Raw genomic sequence first — 15,911 nt, forward strand, 5'->3', positions numbered from 1 at the left:
TTATCCACTAGCCACGTGACATAAACTGTAACATGACGCAGACCGCACGCGGACACAAAAACGTCACAGAACTAGAAACTTCTCTCACGCAAACATCCTTTCCTTTATCTCAAACGTCACAGAACTAGAAACTTCTCTCACGCAAACATCCTTTCCTTTATCTCAAACGTCACAGAACTAGAAACTTCTCTCACGCAAACATCCTTTCCTTTATCTCAAACGTCACAGAACTAGAAACTTCTCTCACGCAAACATCCTTTCCTTTATCTCAAACGTCACAGAACTAGAAACTTCTCTCACGCAAACATCCTTTCCTTTATCTCAACTCAAACCTGAGATTCGGCGTTGAGCAGCGGCTGCGATGACGTCATTCTCTTGAGCGAGTCCTCGTCGGCGTCGAGCAGGTTGTTGGTGCTGCAGTTGGTGGCCAGGTCGTCACAGCTGCCCGCGGGCCGGCCGGCGTTGAGCAGCGTGGGGTCGCCGTGGTGCTGGGCCACGCCGCCCTGGACGGGCGCCGCGTTGCCGGACACCATGACGGCCTGACTCGGCTTGCTGTCCGTGCTGCACGAGTCGCCGCCGTTGTGGTCCAGGTGGAGCTTGTGCGAGGGCGAGTTGACCTCCATCAGGTCGACGCTCCTGGCGAAGGCGTCCCGCAGGTTGATGGAGTGGAACGACACGATGCTGCCGGTGCGCTTGGCTTTCTCCAGCGCCTCCCGCCGCTTGAACGCCTTCTCGCGGCGCATCTGATCTTTATAAAACTCGGCGAAATTGTTAACGATGATGGGGATGGGAAGGGCGATGACCAGGACGCCGCAAATACAACAAACACTGCCCACGACCTTTCCCAGCACAGTCTTAGGGTAAATATCCCCGTAACCTACTGTGGTCATCGTGATTGCAGCCCACCAAAAAGTCTCTGGAATACTCTTATACTTCGTCTCCGGTTCGTCCTTCTCGGCAAAGTACGCCAGCGAGGAGAAGAGCAGGATGAATATAGCCAGGAACATCAGCAACATCCCGAGCTCCTTGTACGACCGCTGCAGTGTGTAACCCAGCGACTGCAGCCCGGTCGAGTGTCGGGCCAGTTTTAAAATACGTAAAATCCTCATGATCCTGAAAATTTGAACCACGCGACGCACATTCTGGAACTGTTCAGTGGTGCTTTTGTTGGTCTCCGTCAGCCCGAGGGAGATGAAGTACGGCATGATGGCCAGGAGATCGATGACGTTCAACGGGCCTTTGAAGAACTTCCACTTGTTGGGCGAGGCCCAGAAGCGGGCCAGGTACTCGAGCGTGAACCAGCCGATGCAGACAGCCTCCACGACAGCTAGCTCTTCGTTGTCCTGGTTCAGGGAGGGGTCGGCCCGGTCCTGGAGGGACGGGATGGTGTTGAGGGTCAAGGCGATGGTCGAGAGGACGATGAACAGGATGGAGATGATGGCCACGACCTAGGCAAGGGAGGGAACGGCAAGTCGGTTAGACCTTTACATTACACCATGGTTTTAAAAGCAAAGAGTTATGCAGCTTTTGGAGTGGGAAGACAGCACAATCAATAGGGATGGACTTTGGGCGAAAAAAATAAAATCCAGAGTTATGCAACTTTTAGCAGAGGGAAAAAAAAACAGTTATGTGACATATGAGAAGAGCACAATCAAACAAAGAGTTGTTTAACCTTTACAAAGAGTTTAGCACCAAGAATACAATAAACAAAAAGAGTCGAATTTCTTTTAGCAGAGAATGAAAAGCGTAATATTCATTATTTCCAAGAGTTATGTAACATTTACGAGGAGTTATGTACCTTTAAAGCAAGGCAAAAAAAAAAGGAAAAAAAAAAGAAAAGCACCTGATAGGGTACAAAAAAAAAACAAAGAGCGATATACCAATTTATCAGATGACATTTAATCAATGAGTTATATACCTACTAAACATACGACAATGAGCAACATCGTGAAGCATCATTGTAACAAAGAAATTGACAAGACGGGGGAAAAAGACTGCAGCCCGAACGTTTTGAAATTGTCGAGAATCAGGGCCCGACTGCACGAACCTGACAGCTGATCAATAAATAGATGAGAAACATCCCCACCAGGGAGATGATTTTATTACAAGACACCGTTCAACGTTTGCACAAGCTTCTAAAAGATGCTGGTGATAAAGGGAAGGTGGAACATAGTTCTCTGTGTAAACTGTACTCACATAACACGCGTAAACAAAGTGCGCTATTTTTTAAAAAACGGTTTCTAATTAAAACATGAACTCACTGAATCATTAGACCAAAACCGGTCGCGGGTAGATCGATCATTGAACACATGACGTACTTGTGTGTAAATAAGAGCAATTAGCGCAGTAATTAGCAACTAGCCCTAGCAGGCTGTGGTCGGTTATTGGACGGGCCTGGAATGGAATTGTGTGTGGATGTGTGTGTGTGGGGGAGGGGAGAGAGTTGTGTGGGTAATTATAATGAGGCCGCCGCCATCTTAGCTGTTGATTTTAAACCATAGTAGCTGTGTAGACTTAAATATTTTATTTCTGACATTTTTTTTTCTCTAATTGCGGTGTTTAGGAAACATGTTTTATGAGCTTCAAGACCCTCCCCCTTCTAAAAAAAAATTAGTATTCTGTACCATTGCAATTTACATGTATAGGATTTTACACGTAATGAATTCACCAAATTATGATCTGTCCTGAATCACCCGAATCGTATATTCAATCTTGTATCATAAAATAATGTTACAAAATGAACTTAAAAAATCGTTATCTGTTTGAGAATACCAATCAACTTAGGGTAAAAATAGAAACACCAAAATGATTGGGTCGGCATATAAACACCAAACAACAAGGGCATTAGTACACCAAACAACTTTGGGGCCTGTTTAACATAAAGAACTCAGCAACACAAAACACATGGGGTCTGCATAGAAAACAGCAAACAGGATTATATAGAAGCGTCTGTATATAAACACCAAACAACTTATGGTATATAAATATATACAAATATAGATACATTATATATAAATGTATATACAATGTATGTATATGTATGTATATACACATATATTTATATGTATATATAATCAAAGATATATATATATATATATATATATATATATATATATATATATATATATATATATATATATATATATATATATATATATAATATATATATATATATATACATATATATATATACATATATATATATATATACATATATATATATTTACATATATATATATATCTATACATATATATATACATATATGTATATATACATATATATATATATATATATATATATATATATATATATATATATATACATGTATATACATATATATATGTATATACATGTATATATATAACATGTTTGGTGTCTACATTTTTGCACCTGCATGGAACACTGCATAAATCGGGAATGTTTTTCAAAACCAGCATGGAAAAGGATCCTTATAATTTATTGCTTTACAGCTAAACAACATATCAGAAACGTCAATTCGCTGGCTTTAGCAAGTTTTTAGATTAATCTAATTCCCTGGGTTTAGCAACATTTTTGAAGCGAATCTATTTCAACACTCTCAGTCCGAGAACCTGATACAAATGGTCAAATGAAGGTAAAATATCTTTGATCATTTTGTGAACTTCGAGATGGATCCCATTGTAGAGGCTTTAGCACGTGATTTGAACATGATAACTTGTGCCAAACTCGCACGCCGATGATCTAATACATTATGCACTTGTAGGTCTGGCTTTTTATATGTTTTGGTCGGGTTTGTTAATAAATAAATCGATTTTTCCCTACCAAGTGTCAATGCCCTCTAGAAACTTTTTTGTTGAGTTAAAAAATTATATTCCTAGCTTAGATAGAAATATATAATCAACAAGAATTTTCCATTTCCAAATCATCTCTTCTCCCATAATACTGTAACAAAAAACATCAGCCAAAGATATTTTTAAAAATATCACAATTTGAGTTCCTAAGCCTATTTTTTTTGTTATACATAAAGTTCAATAACATAAAACCTAACGAAAAAATATTTTTTTAGACCATTTCAAGTTTAAAAATGTTGAATTCAACATCGAAGCTATAAAAATAGCCCCGAATGTACTAGTAATTTTTATGTTAAGTGCATAGAGATTGTATTTTCTAAATAAGCTGGGAATGAAAGGGGTGTGTGTGTGTGTGTGTGTGTGTGAGGGGGGGGGGCGCCTGAGTTAACGCAAGATGAAGAGAGATTGTACTTATCATCCGGAGAATGTTAGTATGATGTTTTTCAACAGTTGGTCGGCTAAGGTCATACCATACACGATTGATGATTTATAAATACAATAGGCGGTGTAGAGGCATCAGTGCAGGGGTATAGATCTGTAGAACGTTCGGGCAAAACAAGATATTTTTCTTCCCTTATTTTCTTTTCAGTTCTTTACTGGATTTCTTGGAAGATGGAAGTTTTGTAACAAAATACTCTTGGTAAAAAAAAAATTCATTACTGGGATGGTGGTGGGGTGAACGAGGATGGTGTAATAGGGATCAGTTGTGTAAAGTAATGTACACCAGAGACACATTGAGGTGGTGAGGTAGCATTGCCAAGACTTGAACATCCCCCTCCCCCGCCCCATCTATATCACAGAGAATGGAACCGTCGTAGATTTAGAAGAACGGAATCTTGGTTAGTGAAGACCCTTGTTTAGTGTGGTTTGATTTGTAGTCGCTGAGACCTTCCTGTTGGGTGATATTGTCATTGTTTAGTGTTGTTTGATTTGTAGTCGCTGAGACCTTCCTGTTGGGTGAGATTGTCATTGTTTAGTGTTGTTTGATTTGTAGTCGCTGAAACCTTCCTGTTGGGTGAGATTGTCATTGTTTAGTGTTGTTTGATTTGTAGTTGCTGAAACCTTCCTGTTGGGTGAGATTGTCATTGTTTAGTTTTGTTTGATTTGTAGTTGCTGAAACCTTCCTGTTGGGTGAGATTGTCATTGTTTAGTTTTGTTTGATTTGTAGTCGCTGAAACCTTCCTGTTGGGTGAGATTGTCAGCATTATGATCTGGCGTGCACTGCCAGGATCCGAACCCGGAACATCCTACAGGCAGAATATCGTTTCCTCACGTTAGGCCGCATTTTTCTTTATTGACCGATCTTATAAACGTGATAATGTGTGTGTTTGGGTGTGTGTGTTTCTCTGTGTGTGTGTTTGTAGGAGTGAGGAAGAGATGTCGATGTGTGTGTTGTGTGTGTGTGGGGGGAGGGGGGGTTATCTCAGAATAATTATATGCTTCTCTACCGCTCACGGCTAAGTCCAGCTATCGCTCTAGTAATTAGTTGCCATAGGTCAAGGTCGCCTGACATCCAAACGAGGCGTTCAGTGCGTGAGACTAATAAAGGGATCTATTGCCAATTTAAAACAATTGGGATAACTCTTTTAAGCCCTATCATTGGTTGTTTCATCTTTTAGAATAAATATTCATGCGAATATGTTATCTGAGCGTAGAAAAATGGATCCAAATTTCTGTTTGTTTTATATTTTTTATTTTATTTTTAAAGCCACATAAACTCTACATGATTTTCAAGGGCCTAATTTTCCCCGCTTGATTTTCAGATTGGTTTAAAATCTTTAAAGAGCGGATTAGGGATCAGCGGATCTAAGAAAATCGGGGTCGATAAGGGGTCTTTGAAGTTCCCATCCAGGCTCGGCTTAGAGGGTAGCGTATAAACAAATGACTGGAGCCGTTTGAAATGGGATAGTGGTTTGAGTGTGTGTGTGTGTGTGTGTGTGTGTGTGTGTGTGGAGGGGGTGGTGGGGGCGGTTTGTAGCACTGAGAGCAGGGTGGGTGAGAGTAGGTTGAAGAAGGAGAAAAAATAATTCAAGTAGGGATTTCGATAGTTGTGTACAATGGGGGTGGGGAGGTAGTAGGGGGATGGGGGGGACTGGGCCAGATGAGGGTGGTTGGGGTTTGATGAAATGTGTTTGAGGGTGAAGAAAAAAAAATTCTATTTTCAAAACCAAACGTAGATAAGTTATACAAAATTACAGCTAGTGTCTTGTACACAGAAACATGAATGTATAAACTTCTGTTTTTGATGAGGATTGTACAGGTAGGTTTCTCATTAAGAAATGGAGTCAGCAGAAATAGATATACACGCTAGTTACTCAAATAAACGAATGAAATATTTCACAGTAAAGTTCGGTTCTTTAAAGTGAATTCAACAGATTTTCTGACCAAATTTCCAACCAGCAGACATGTTTTCATCAGCAAACAGCGAGACGAGCAAGTTTTGACATTAAAATTTGAACAAATAGGCCACAGGATGCCACAACTCTGCGAGACAAGCAAGTTTTGTCATTAAAATATGAACAAGTACAGGATACCACAACTCTGCGAGACAAGCAAGTTTTGTCATGAAAATGTGAACAAGTACAGGTTGCCACAATTTTGCGAGACATACAAATTTCAGTTAAAGCCATAGCTAAGCCTCAATGTGAAGACACAAGTTGTCGTGAGACCACATAGTTCTATGAGCCAGAGCAAGCAAGTTAACCATTAAGATTTTCTTAAACTCATTGCCGTATTAGTCTATTGAACCAGATAGTTTAAGCTAAGCTGAGTAAGTCGACTACAACAACAATGATAAATTTGCACCACCACCCATCACCCCATCCCCATTTTAAACATTCGGCTACGGAAAAAATACTTTGCCTTAAAACCCCCAGCACCAAAACAACAAACCTCTAAAGATATAAACTGTTCAAATGTAAACTGGAATGATTCAATTTTCTAATAGCCTACAGTCAACTACCCCCCCCCCCCCGCACTTTGAATTGGACCATCAACGGTCCTGGTTAAAAAAACAAACCTTTCTTCAAATATCTTTCAAAGATCCCATCTTCTATCCTGCCTTTGAAATTCCACAACTAAAACCACATCAAACCCCATATTTAAAGACTACAATGAAAACCCCACATTATTTTAACTTTTCCCCTAAATATCCCCCACCTAAAAAATCTCACATAAAAAATCTCACATAAAAAATCCCACCTAAAATCCCACCTAAAAATCCAACAAAAAAATCTCATCTTTGATTCTTATCTTTAATCCCCACCTTTAATCCCACCAGCCCACCCATAGATCTCACCTAAAAAAATCCCATATAAAAAATCCCGCCTAAAAATTCCGCCTAAAAATCCCACCTTTAACCCCCACCTTTAACCCCACAAGCCCACCCATAGATCTCACCTAAAAAATCCCACATAAAAAATCCCACCTAAAAGTTCCGCCTAAAAATCCCACTTTGAACCCCCACCTTTAATCCCACTAACCCACCCATATATCCCACCTTACAATCCCAACTTTTGACATCTGTAGCCACCCAGACGCCACTACCGCTACGAGAGCCAACAAATATCCCTAACTGCCAATATTCAATGGGAGCCCCGGTCACATGACCCGACTCCGCGGTTTGATTGGCTGTTTGGGCACAGCTCGGGACGGAGACGAGAAGACCATTCCCGACACAGCCGAGACCGTAAACTTCGGGGCTCCGACATAGACCATCAGCGTAGTCGTAGTTTTATGATAGCCATCGATGGACCCTCCCGTTACATTCAGAACAGCCCTCAACGTTTTAAATAAGTAGCGCTCGAAAATGGATTTCTCCGTCTAGACGGTTGACTTCAAGGTGTCGGCTGGTCGTAAACACATCTCACCCCCCACCCCCTACCCGGGCTATTCTGTCGGGCCCGCATTGATTACTCTCAGCTGCGTTGGATTATAGTGGCCAGCAAGTGCACTAACTCCAGCCTCAGTCTCACTTTACTGGCAACGGTTTCACTTCACAGACACTAATCTGTCTTGACCGACGCCGATTTCAATCATTTTCACTTGGTCTCACCAAGCTAGGGAGCCGGTCTCACTACTCAGACGATGGTACCTCTAGATGAGCGTTGGTCTTATTTCCTCTCCAGATTAACCTTGTATCGCTCGATGCATCCTAGTTAAGTTTCTGGGAGCATTTGTCCAAATAAACGTTTCTTGGAGCATTTGTCCAAATTTTTAAGATTAAAACGCTTCCCGCATCGCTGATTGTAGTATCGAAAAGAACCGCCATGGGTTGGATTTGGTGTTGTCGTAGAAAAACATGAATTCCTTGTTCGATAATTTGTTGAAATAACTTCAATTTCCATTTTTTTTCGGCATAGAAAATCATTTTTCCCCAATCAAATTTGATATTCCACATTGGAAAACAGATGAGCAATATTCCTTTGAAGACGTAGGTGTTGGGCTATGGTAAATAAGATCATCAGAAGATGGTGGTGGTGCTATAACATGAGACATAGGTGGTGGGCGCCATGATGATACGGGCCGGCGTAAGCGGTCAATTTGATGGCACTGCGAGTACTAATCGTCGCTCCCTAGTTCTCTCCCATCATCGTCAACTCTTTCGTCGATATCATTGCAATAGTTTATAAGGAGAGAAGGACGAAGTTATGCATCATGCTCGAGGAATGAGAGCTGTAGATAAAACTCGGAACAAGGTTAACAAAAAAGTGTGAGAGGAAATGTAAAACAGATACCATGACTTCAAGACATAGAGGTATCCATCAGTGCCAGCAAGACATATGCCAAACAATATGAATCTAAATTAAAAAAAATTATCTTAACTTAAGAGTGTGAACGTGTTTTTAAAAATATGTCTTTAGCCAACTCTTGATCTTAATTTCAAAGATCAGAAAATTTTAAAATTAAAAATATATTTAAAAAAAAAACTTTTTTTAAACAAGCAGTTGGTGAGATTAAAAAACACATTTTTGTTTAAGGTGAAGTTGAAACACACACAAACCACATGCTATAAAAATGGAGTAGGGGCAATCAAATCAAACTACATGAAGGCCGAGGAATCGTTCCGCGGGATTCGCGCTACGCGATTTCCTCGACCCTTCAGCCCTTTCAACTACTGGCCACATAACGGTAAAAAAAATCATGCAAAATACGTAAACAAAAAAACAGGCCGAAAACTGAGCGACATCTAGAAAGAAACCGGCTATACCTCTAATTGGTTAGATGCATAGGAAAATGGTGAAATCTATTTTTGGTTACGCACTACAGACTAATAAAGATAAATGGCAGGCTAAAAAAGCTGGTTAGCACAGTGTAAATGGTGGGATAGAATGGGTTAGATTTTATTTTAGTTAGCACAGTGTAAATGGTGGGATAGAATGGGTTAGATTTTTTATTTAGTTAGCACAGTGTAAATGGTGGGATAGAATGGGTTAGATTTTATTTTAGTTAGCACAGTGTAAATGGTGAGATAGAATGGGTTAGATTTTTTAAAGTTGGAAGCTGTAAGCGGTAGGATACAATGGGTTAATTTTTTATTTAGTTAGAATGCTGTGAGTGGTAGGATAGAATGGGTTAGATTTTATTTTAGTTATAACGCTGTAAACGGCTGATTAAAATCGGTTAATTAACATGTTGTAAATGGAAGTCTAAAAAGGTTAATATGAAATTGTAAATGGTAATTTAAAATGAGTTAACTAGGACGTTGTAAATGGTAGGGTAAAATATATACATGGGCTTTAGAAACATTGTAAAAGGCAGTCTAGAATTAACTTGTAGGTTAATTTGGTGTTGTAAATGTCGTGTTTAAATAAGGTAATGGGATGTTGTAAATGTCGTGTTAAAATTGGGTAGTGGAATGTTATAAATGACCTGTTAAAATAAGGTAGTAGGATGTTGTAAATGGTATGTTAAAATAGGGTAGTGGGATGTTGTAAATGGTATTTAAAATAGGGTAATGGGATGTTGTAAATGGTATTTAAAATAGGGTAATGGGATGTTGTAAATGGTATTTAAAATAGGGTAGTGGGATGTTGTAAATGGTATGTTAAAATAGGGTAATTAGGACACATAACAAACAAGTGTAGTGAGCGAAGAAAACGAGAGATATTGGAATAAATTGTGTGTGTGTGTGATTATGCGTGTGCACTTGTGTGTGTGTGTTTGTGTTTATCTGTTATTGTTTTATAGGTGCTAGATACAAAATCATATAGATGTTTTGTTAGGTAAAAAAATCATGTGTGAGCCAAGGTGGGATATATGGGTGGGTTAGAGCCAGGTAAAAATCATGTACGTGTTAGTTGTATACATGTTGGGGTGTAGTTTGTGTTTGGTAAAGGTTAAAGCACACTCAGCTTTAATCAGTACCAAGCATGACTGAAAAGAAAAAGTCTGGACAATGAGCCAAACAAGAATACACTCTCTGTCCTTACGCCCGGCTCGCACATTAACTATTGTTTTTCAATAACATTTCTTGCCTTGCATGTCCATCCTATGAAGATCTTGATTTACGGTAAAGTTAAAACAATTTTCGGAAGCTTACGAGAGTTATTTTTGTTTACTTTGGAAATTCTTCCATCGGTTGCATATAAAAAAATAATATCACAGAAATACAGAAAATAACGACAACCCAGAGATGGTTTGTAAAATTATGGAAGCTTACGCTAAAAAAAAAATTCAATCCGTATAAAAATATACGCAGAAATCGTCTTAGCGGTAAGGTTGGGGGGGGGGGGGATGTCAAAGGCAGACGTCGCGAAGCACAGTGCACTATTCACACAAGTAATCCCCACTGTCAATTCTCAACTCTTTATCCCTACCTCTTGTCTTCACTGCACAAAATGGCGTCACGTTTACTTGAAATATTCATAAGCTGACATTCTTTGACGTCGACACCCTATTTCTTCAGGGGCGACCCCGCTTCTTTAGGGGCGACCCCATTTCTTTGGCGGAAACACTATTTTTTGGTGATGACCCAATTTCTTTGGGGGCGATCCCTTTTCTTTGGCAGCGATCCTAGTTCTTTGGCGTAAACTGTTGTTTTGGTGGCGACTCCATTTCTTTGTCATCGACTCCATTACTTTGATCCCATTTGGTTTGCGGCGACCTCTTTTGTCTCAAAGATAGTTTCACTTGTTAAAATCATACGCTCCGTTCTTAATCCATACCAATTTTAAATTTTAATTAGCAATTAATTTTTGAATCACATAAAACTAACGGTTTTTTTTTACCGCGTTAGCAGGTTGTAATCGATTCATGTAAATTTAAACAAATACTCCGCGCCGTACTTCTGGTATCGATATTTTATTTTATTCAATACCCGCATTTACAATTTTCGGTCCGCCGAAGAGAATCGGGCCGTGGAGTGGTAGTCACAAAGGAAAGTATCGGGAAGAGCCACTTCAGTGGGAGGCACGGGAGAGCGGCGAGATGAACAGCGAACGAGGGGAGAACTGCGATATTGCTGGATTGTTTGATTGGGCCACTGAAAACGGAATGGGGAGGGGGGACACTAGACGGAACTGCGACGCCAAATTGGGCTACTAACGTAGGAGGTATACTTAAGAGTGGGAGCCACGAACGGTGGGACCTAATGTGGATCATGTGACGTTAACATCAGACATTGACAGTGGGGGCCCACTATTGATCGACGGCACTGACTGTGGGGGCCCACTATTGATCGAGTGACACTGACAGTGGGGGGAGGCACTATTGATCGAGTGCCATTGACAGTGGGAGCCCACTATTGATTGAGCAACACTGACAGTGGGGGCCCACTATTGATCGAGCGACACTGACGTAACACACGTGAGTGCCACTGTATGGAGGAGGAAAAAATGCGGTGAGCGGCAAATTGTCGGCTGCTTGAGATATCGATCGGCTCGGTGACAGTAAGATGGCCGCCCTCCCCCTCCCCGTGACAGCAAAATGGCCTCCCTCCCCCCTCCCCCCTCCCCCTCCCCGTGACAGTAAGATGGCCGCCCTCCCCCTCCTGGTGACAGTAAGATGGCCGCCCTCCCCCTCCTGGTGACAGTAAGATGGCCGCCCTCCCCCTCCTGGTGACAGTAAGGTGGCCGCCCTCCCCTCCCCGTGACAGTAGGATGGCCGCCCTCCCCCTCCGTGACAGTAAGATGGCCGCCCTCCCCCTCCCCGTGACAGTAGGATGGCCGCCCTCCCCCTCCCCGTGACAGTAGGATGGCCGCCCTCCCCCTCCGTGACAGTAAGATGGCCGCCCTCCCCCCTCCCCGTGACAGTAGGATGGCCGCCCTCCCCCTCCCCTAGACAGTAAGATGGCCGCCCTCCCCCTCCGTGACAGTAAGATGGCCGCCCTCCCCCTCCGTGACAGTAAGATGGCCGCCCTCCCCCTCCCCGTGACAGTAAGATGGCCGCCCTCCCCCTCCTGGTGACAGTAAGATGGCCGCCCTCCCCCTCCCCGTGACAGCAAAATGGCCTCCCTCCCCCTCCCCCTCCCCGTGACAGTAAGATGGCCGCCCTCCCCCTCCCCGTGACAGTAAGATGGCAGCCCTCCCCCTCCTGGTGACAGTAAGATGGCCGCCCTCCCCCTCCCCGTGACAGTAAGATGGCCGCCCTCCCCCTCCCCGTGACAGTAAGATGGCCGCCCTCCCCCTCCTGGTGACAGTAAGATGGCCGCCCTCCCCCTCCCCGTGACAGTAAGATGGCAGCCCTCCCCCTCGCCGTGACAGTAAGATGGCCGCCCTCCCCCTCCCCGTGACAGTAAGATGGCCGCCCTCCCCCTCCTGGTGACAGTAAGATGGCCGCCCTCCCCCTCCCCGTGACAGTAAGATGGCAGCCCTCCCCCTCCCCGTGACAGTAAGATGGCCGCCCTCCCCCCTCCCCGTGACAGTAAGATGGCAGCCCTCCCCCTCCCCGTGACAGTAAGATGGCCGCCCTCCCCCTCCCCGTGACAGCAAAATGGCTTCCCTCCCCCTCCCCCTCCCCGTGACAGTAAGATGGCCGCCCTCCCCCTCCCCGTGACAGTAAGATGGCAGCCCTCCCCCTCCCCGTGACAGTAAGATGGCCGCCCTCCCCCTCCCCGTGACAGCAAAATGGCTTCCCTCCCCCTCCCCCTCCCCGTGACAGTAAGATGGCCGCCCTCCCCCTCCCCGTGACAGTAAGATGGCCGCCCCCCTCCCCGTGACAGTAAGATGGCCGCCCTCCCCCTCCCCGTGACAGTAAGATGGCCGCCCCCCTCCCCGTGACAGTAAGATGGCAGCCCTCCCCCTCCCCGTGACAGTAAGATGGCCGCCCTCCCCCTCCCCGTGACAGCAAAATGGCTTCCCTCCCCCTCCCCCTCCCCGTGACAGTAAGATGGCCGCCCTCCCCCTCCCCGTGACAGTAAGATGGCCGCCCCCCTCCCCGTGACAGTAAGATGGCAGCCCTCCCCCTCCCCGTGACAGTAAGATGGCAGCCCTCCCCCTCCCCGTGACAGTAAGATGGCCGCCCTCCCCCTCCCCGTGACAGCAAAATGGCTTCCCTCCCCCTCCCCCTCCCCGTGACAGTAAGATGGCCGCCCTCCCCCTCCCCGTGACAGTAAGATGGCCGCCCCCCTCCCCGTGACAGTAGGATGGCCGCCCTCCCCCTCCTGGTGACAGTAAGATGGCAGCCCTCCCCCTCCCCGTGACAGTAAGATGGCCGCCCTCCCCCTCCCCGTGACAGTAGGATGGCCGCCCTCCCCCCTCCTGGTGACAGTAAGATGGCCGCCCTCCCCCTCCTGGTGACAGTAAGATGGCCGCCCTCCTGGAGACAGTAAGATGGCCGCCCTCCCCCTCCTGGTGACAGTAGGATGGCCGCCCTCCCCCTCCCCGTGACAGTAAGATGGCCGCCCTCCTGGAGACAGTAAGATGGCCGCCCTCCCCCTCCTGGTGACAGTAGGATGGCCGCCCTCCCCCTCCCCGTGACAGTAAGATGGCCGCCCTCCCCCTCCTGGTGACAGTAAGATGGCCGCCCTCCCCCTCCTGGTGACAGTAAGATGGCCGCCCTCCCCGTGACAGTAAGATGGCCGCCCCCCCCCCCTCCCCGTGACAGTAGGATGGCCGCCCTCCCCCTCCCCGTGACAGTAGGATGGCCGCCCTCCCCTGCCCGTGACAGTAAGATGGCCGCCCTCCCCTGCCCGTGACAGTAAGATGGCTGCCCTCCCCCTCCTGGTGACAGTAAGATGGCCGCCCTCCCCCTCCTGGTGACAGTAAGATGGCCGCCCTCCCCCTCCTGGTGACAGTAAGATGGCCGCCCTCCCCGTGACAGTAAGATGGCCGCCCCCCCCCCCTCCCCGTGACAGTAGGATGGCCGCCCTCCCCCTCCCCGTGACAGTAGGATGGCCGCCCTCCCCTGCCCGTGACAGTAAGATGGCCGCCCTCCCCCTCCCCGTGACAGTAAGATGGCCGCCCTCCCCTCCCCGTGACAGTAAGATGGCCGCCCTCCCCCTCCTGGTGACAGTAAGATGGCCGCCCTCCCCCTCCCCGTGACAGTAGGATGGCCGCCCTCCCCCTCCTGGTGACAGTAAGATGGCCGCCCTCCCCTCCCCGTGACAGTAAGATGGCCGCCCCCCCCCCCCCTCCCCGTGACAGTAGGATGGCCGCCCTCCCCCTCCCCGTGACAGTAAGATGGCCGCCCTCCCCTCCCCGTGACAGTAAGATGGCCGCCCTCCCCCTCCTGGTGACAGTAAGATGGCCGCCCTCCCCCTCCCCGTGACAGTAAGATGGCTGCCCTCCCCCTCCTGGTGACAGTAAGATGGCCGCCCTCCCCCTCCTGGTGACAGTAAGATGGCCGCCCTCCCCCTCCTGGTGACAGTAAGATGGCCGCCCTCCCCGTGACAGTAAGATGGCCGCCCCCCCCCTCCCCGTGACAGTAGGATGGCCGCCCTCCCCCTCCCCGTGACAGTAGGATGGCCGCCCTCCCCTGCCCGTGACAGTAAGATGGCCGCCCTCCCCCTCCCCGTGACAGTAAGATGGCCGCCCTCCTCTCCCCGTGACAGTAAGATGGCCGCCCTCCCCCTCCTGGTGACAGTAAGATGGCCGCCCTCCCCCTCCCCGTGACAGTAGGATGGCCGCCCTCCCCCTCCTGGTGACAGTAAGATGGCCGCCCTCCCCTCCCCGTGACAGTAGGATGGCCGCCCTCCCCCTCCCCGTGACAGTAGGATGGCCGCCCTCCCCCTCCTGGTGACAGTAAGATGGCCGCCCTCCCCCTCCTGGTGACAGTAAGATGGCCGCCCTCCCCCTCCTGGTGACAGTAAGATGGCCGCCCTCCCCTCCCCGTGACAGTAGGATGGCCGCCCTCCCCCTCCCCGTGACAGTAGGATGGCCGCCCTCCCCCTCCTGGTGACAGTAAGATGGCCGCCCTCCCCCTCCTGGAGACAGTAAGATGGCCGCCCTCCCCCTCCCCGTGACAGTAGGATGGCCGCCCTCCCCCCTCCCCGTGACAGTAAGATGGCCGCCCTCCCCCTCCTGGTGACAGTAAGATGGCCGCCCTCCCCCTCCTGGTGACAGTAAGATGGCCGCCCTCCCCGTGACAGTAAGATGGCCGCCCCCCCCCCTCCCCGTGACAGTAGGATGGCCGCCCTCCCCCTCCCCGTGACAGTAGGATAGCCGCCCTCCCCTCCCCGTGACAGTAAGATGGCCGCCCTCCCCCTCCTGGTGACAGTAAGATGGTCGGCCTCCCCTCTTGGTAATAGTAAGATGGCCGCCCCTCCCCTCCCCGTGACAGTAAGATGGCCGCCCCTCCCCTCCTGGTAATAGTAAGATGGTCGCCCTCCCCCTATGCTGACAGTAAGATGGCCGCCCTCCCCGTTTACAAGCTGCTGACCACCCATCAGCTCGATACCATAGAGTCACAGCTCGATACCATAGAGTCACAGCTCGATACCATAGAGTCACAGCTCGATACCATAGAGTCACACCTCGATACCATAGAGTCACACATCGATACCATAGAGTCACAGCTCGATACCATAGAGTCACAGCTCGATACCATAGAGTCACAGCTCGATACCATATAGTTACAGCTCGATACCATAGAGTCACACCTCGATACCAGAGTCACACCTCGATACCATAGAGTCACAGCTC

General features: G+C 47.1%; 1 protein-coding gene across 3 annotated transcripts in view; it reads right to left on the reverse strand.

The window, feature by feature from the left end:
- The window catches only part of LOC131938050 (potassium voltage-gated channel protein Shab), a 55,647-nt gene that overhangs the window by 13,005 nt on the left and 26,731 nt on the right, over nt 1–15,911 (reverse strand). For all 3 annotated transcript variants that reach the window (XM_059295915.1, XM_059295914.1, XM_059295916.1), the window contains one exon: nt 333–1,448. In XM_059295915.1, coding sequence (XP_059151898.1) covers nt 333–1,448 — 1,116 coding nt within the window. The remainder of the gene's footprint in view (nt 1–332; nt 1,449–15,911) is intronic.

Source organism: Physella acuta, unplaced genomic scaffold (assembly GCF_028476545.2).
Source record: "Physella acuta isolate Inbredline_101_S28 unplaced genomic scaffold, ASM2847654v3 ptg000230l, whole genome shotgun sequence".
Taxonomy (NCBI): domain Eukaryota; kingdom Metazoa; phylum Mollusca; class Gastropoda; family Physidae; genus Physella; species Physella acuta.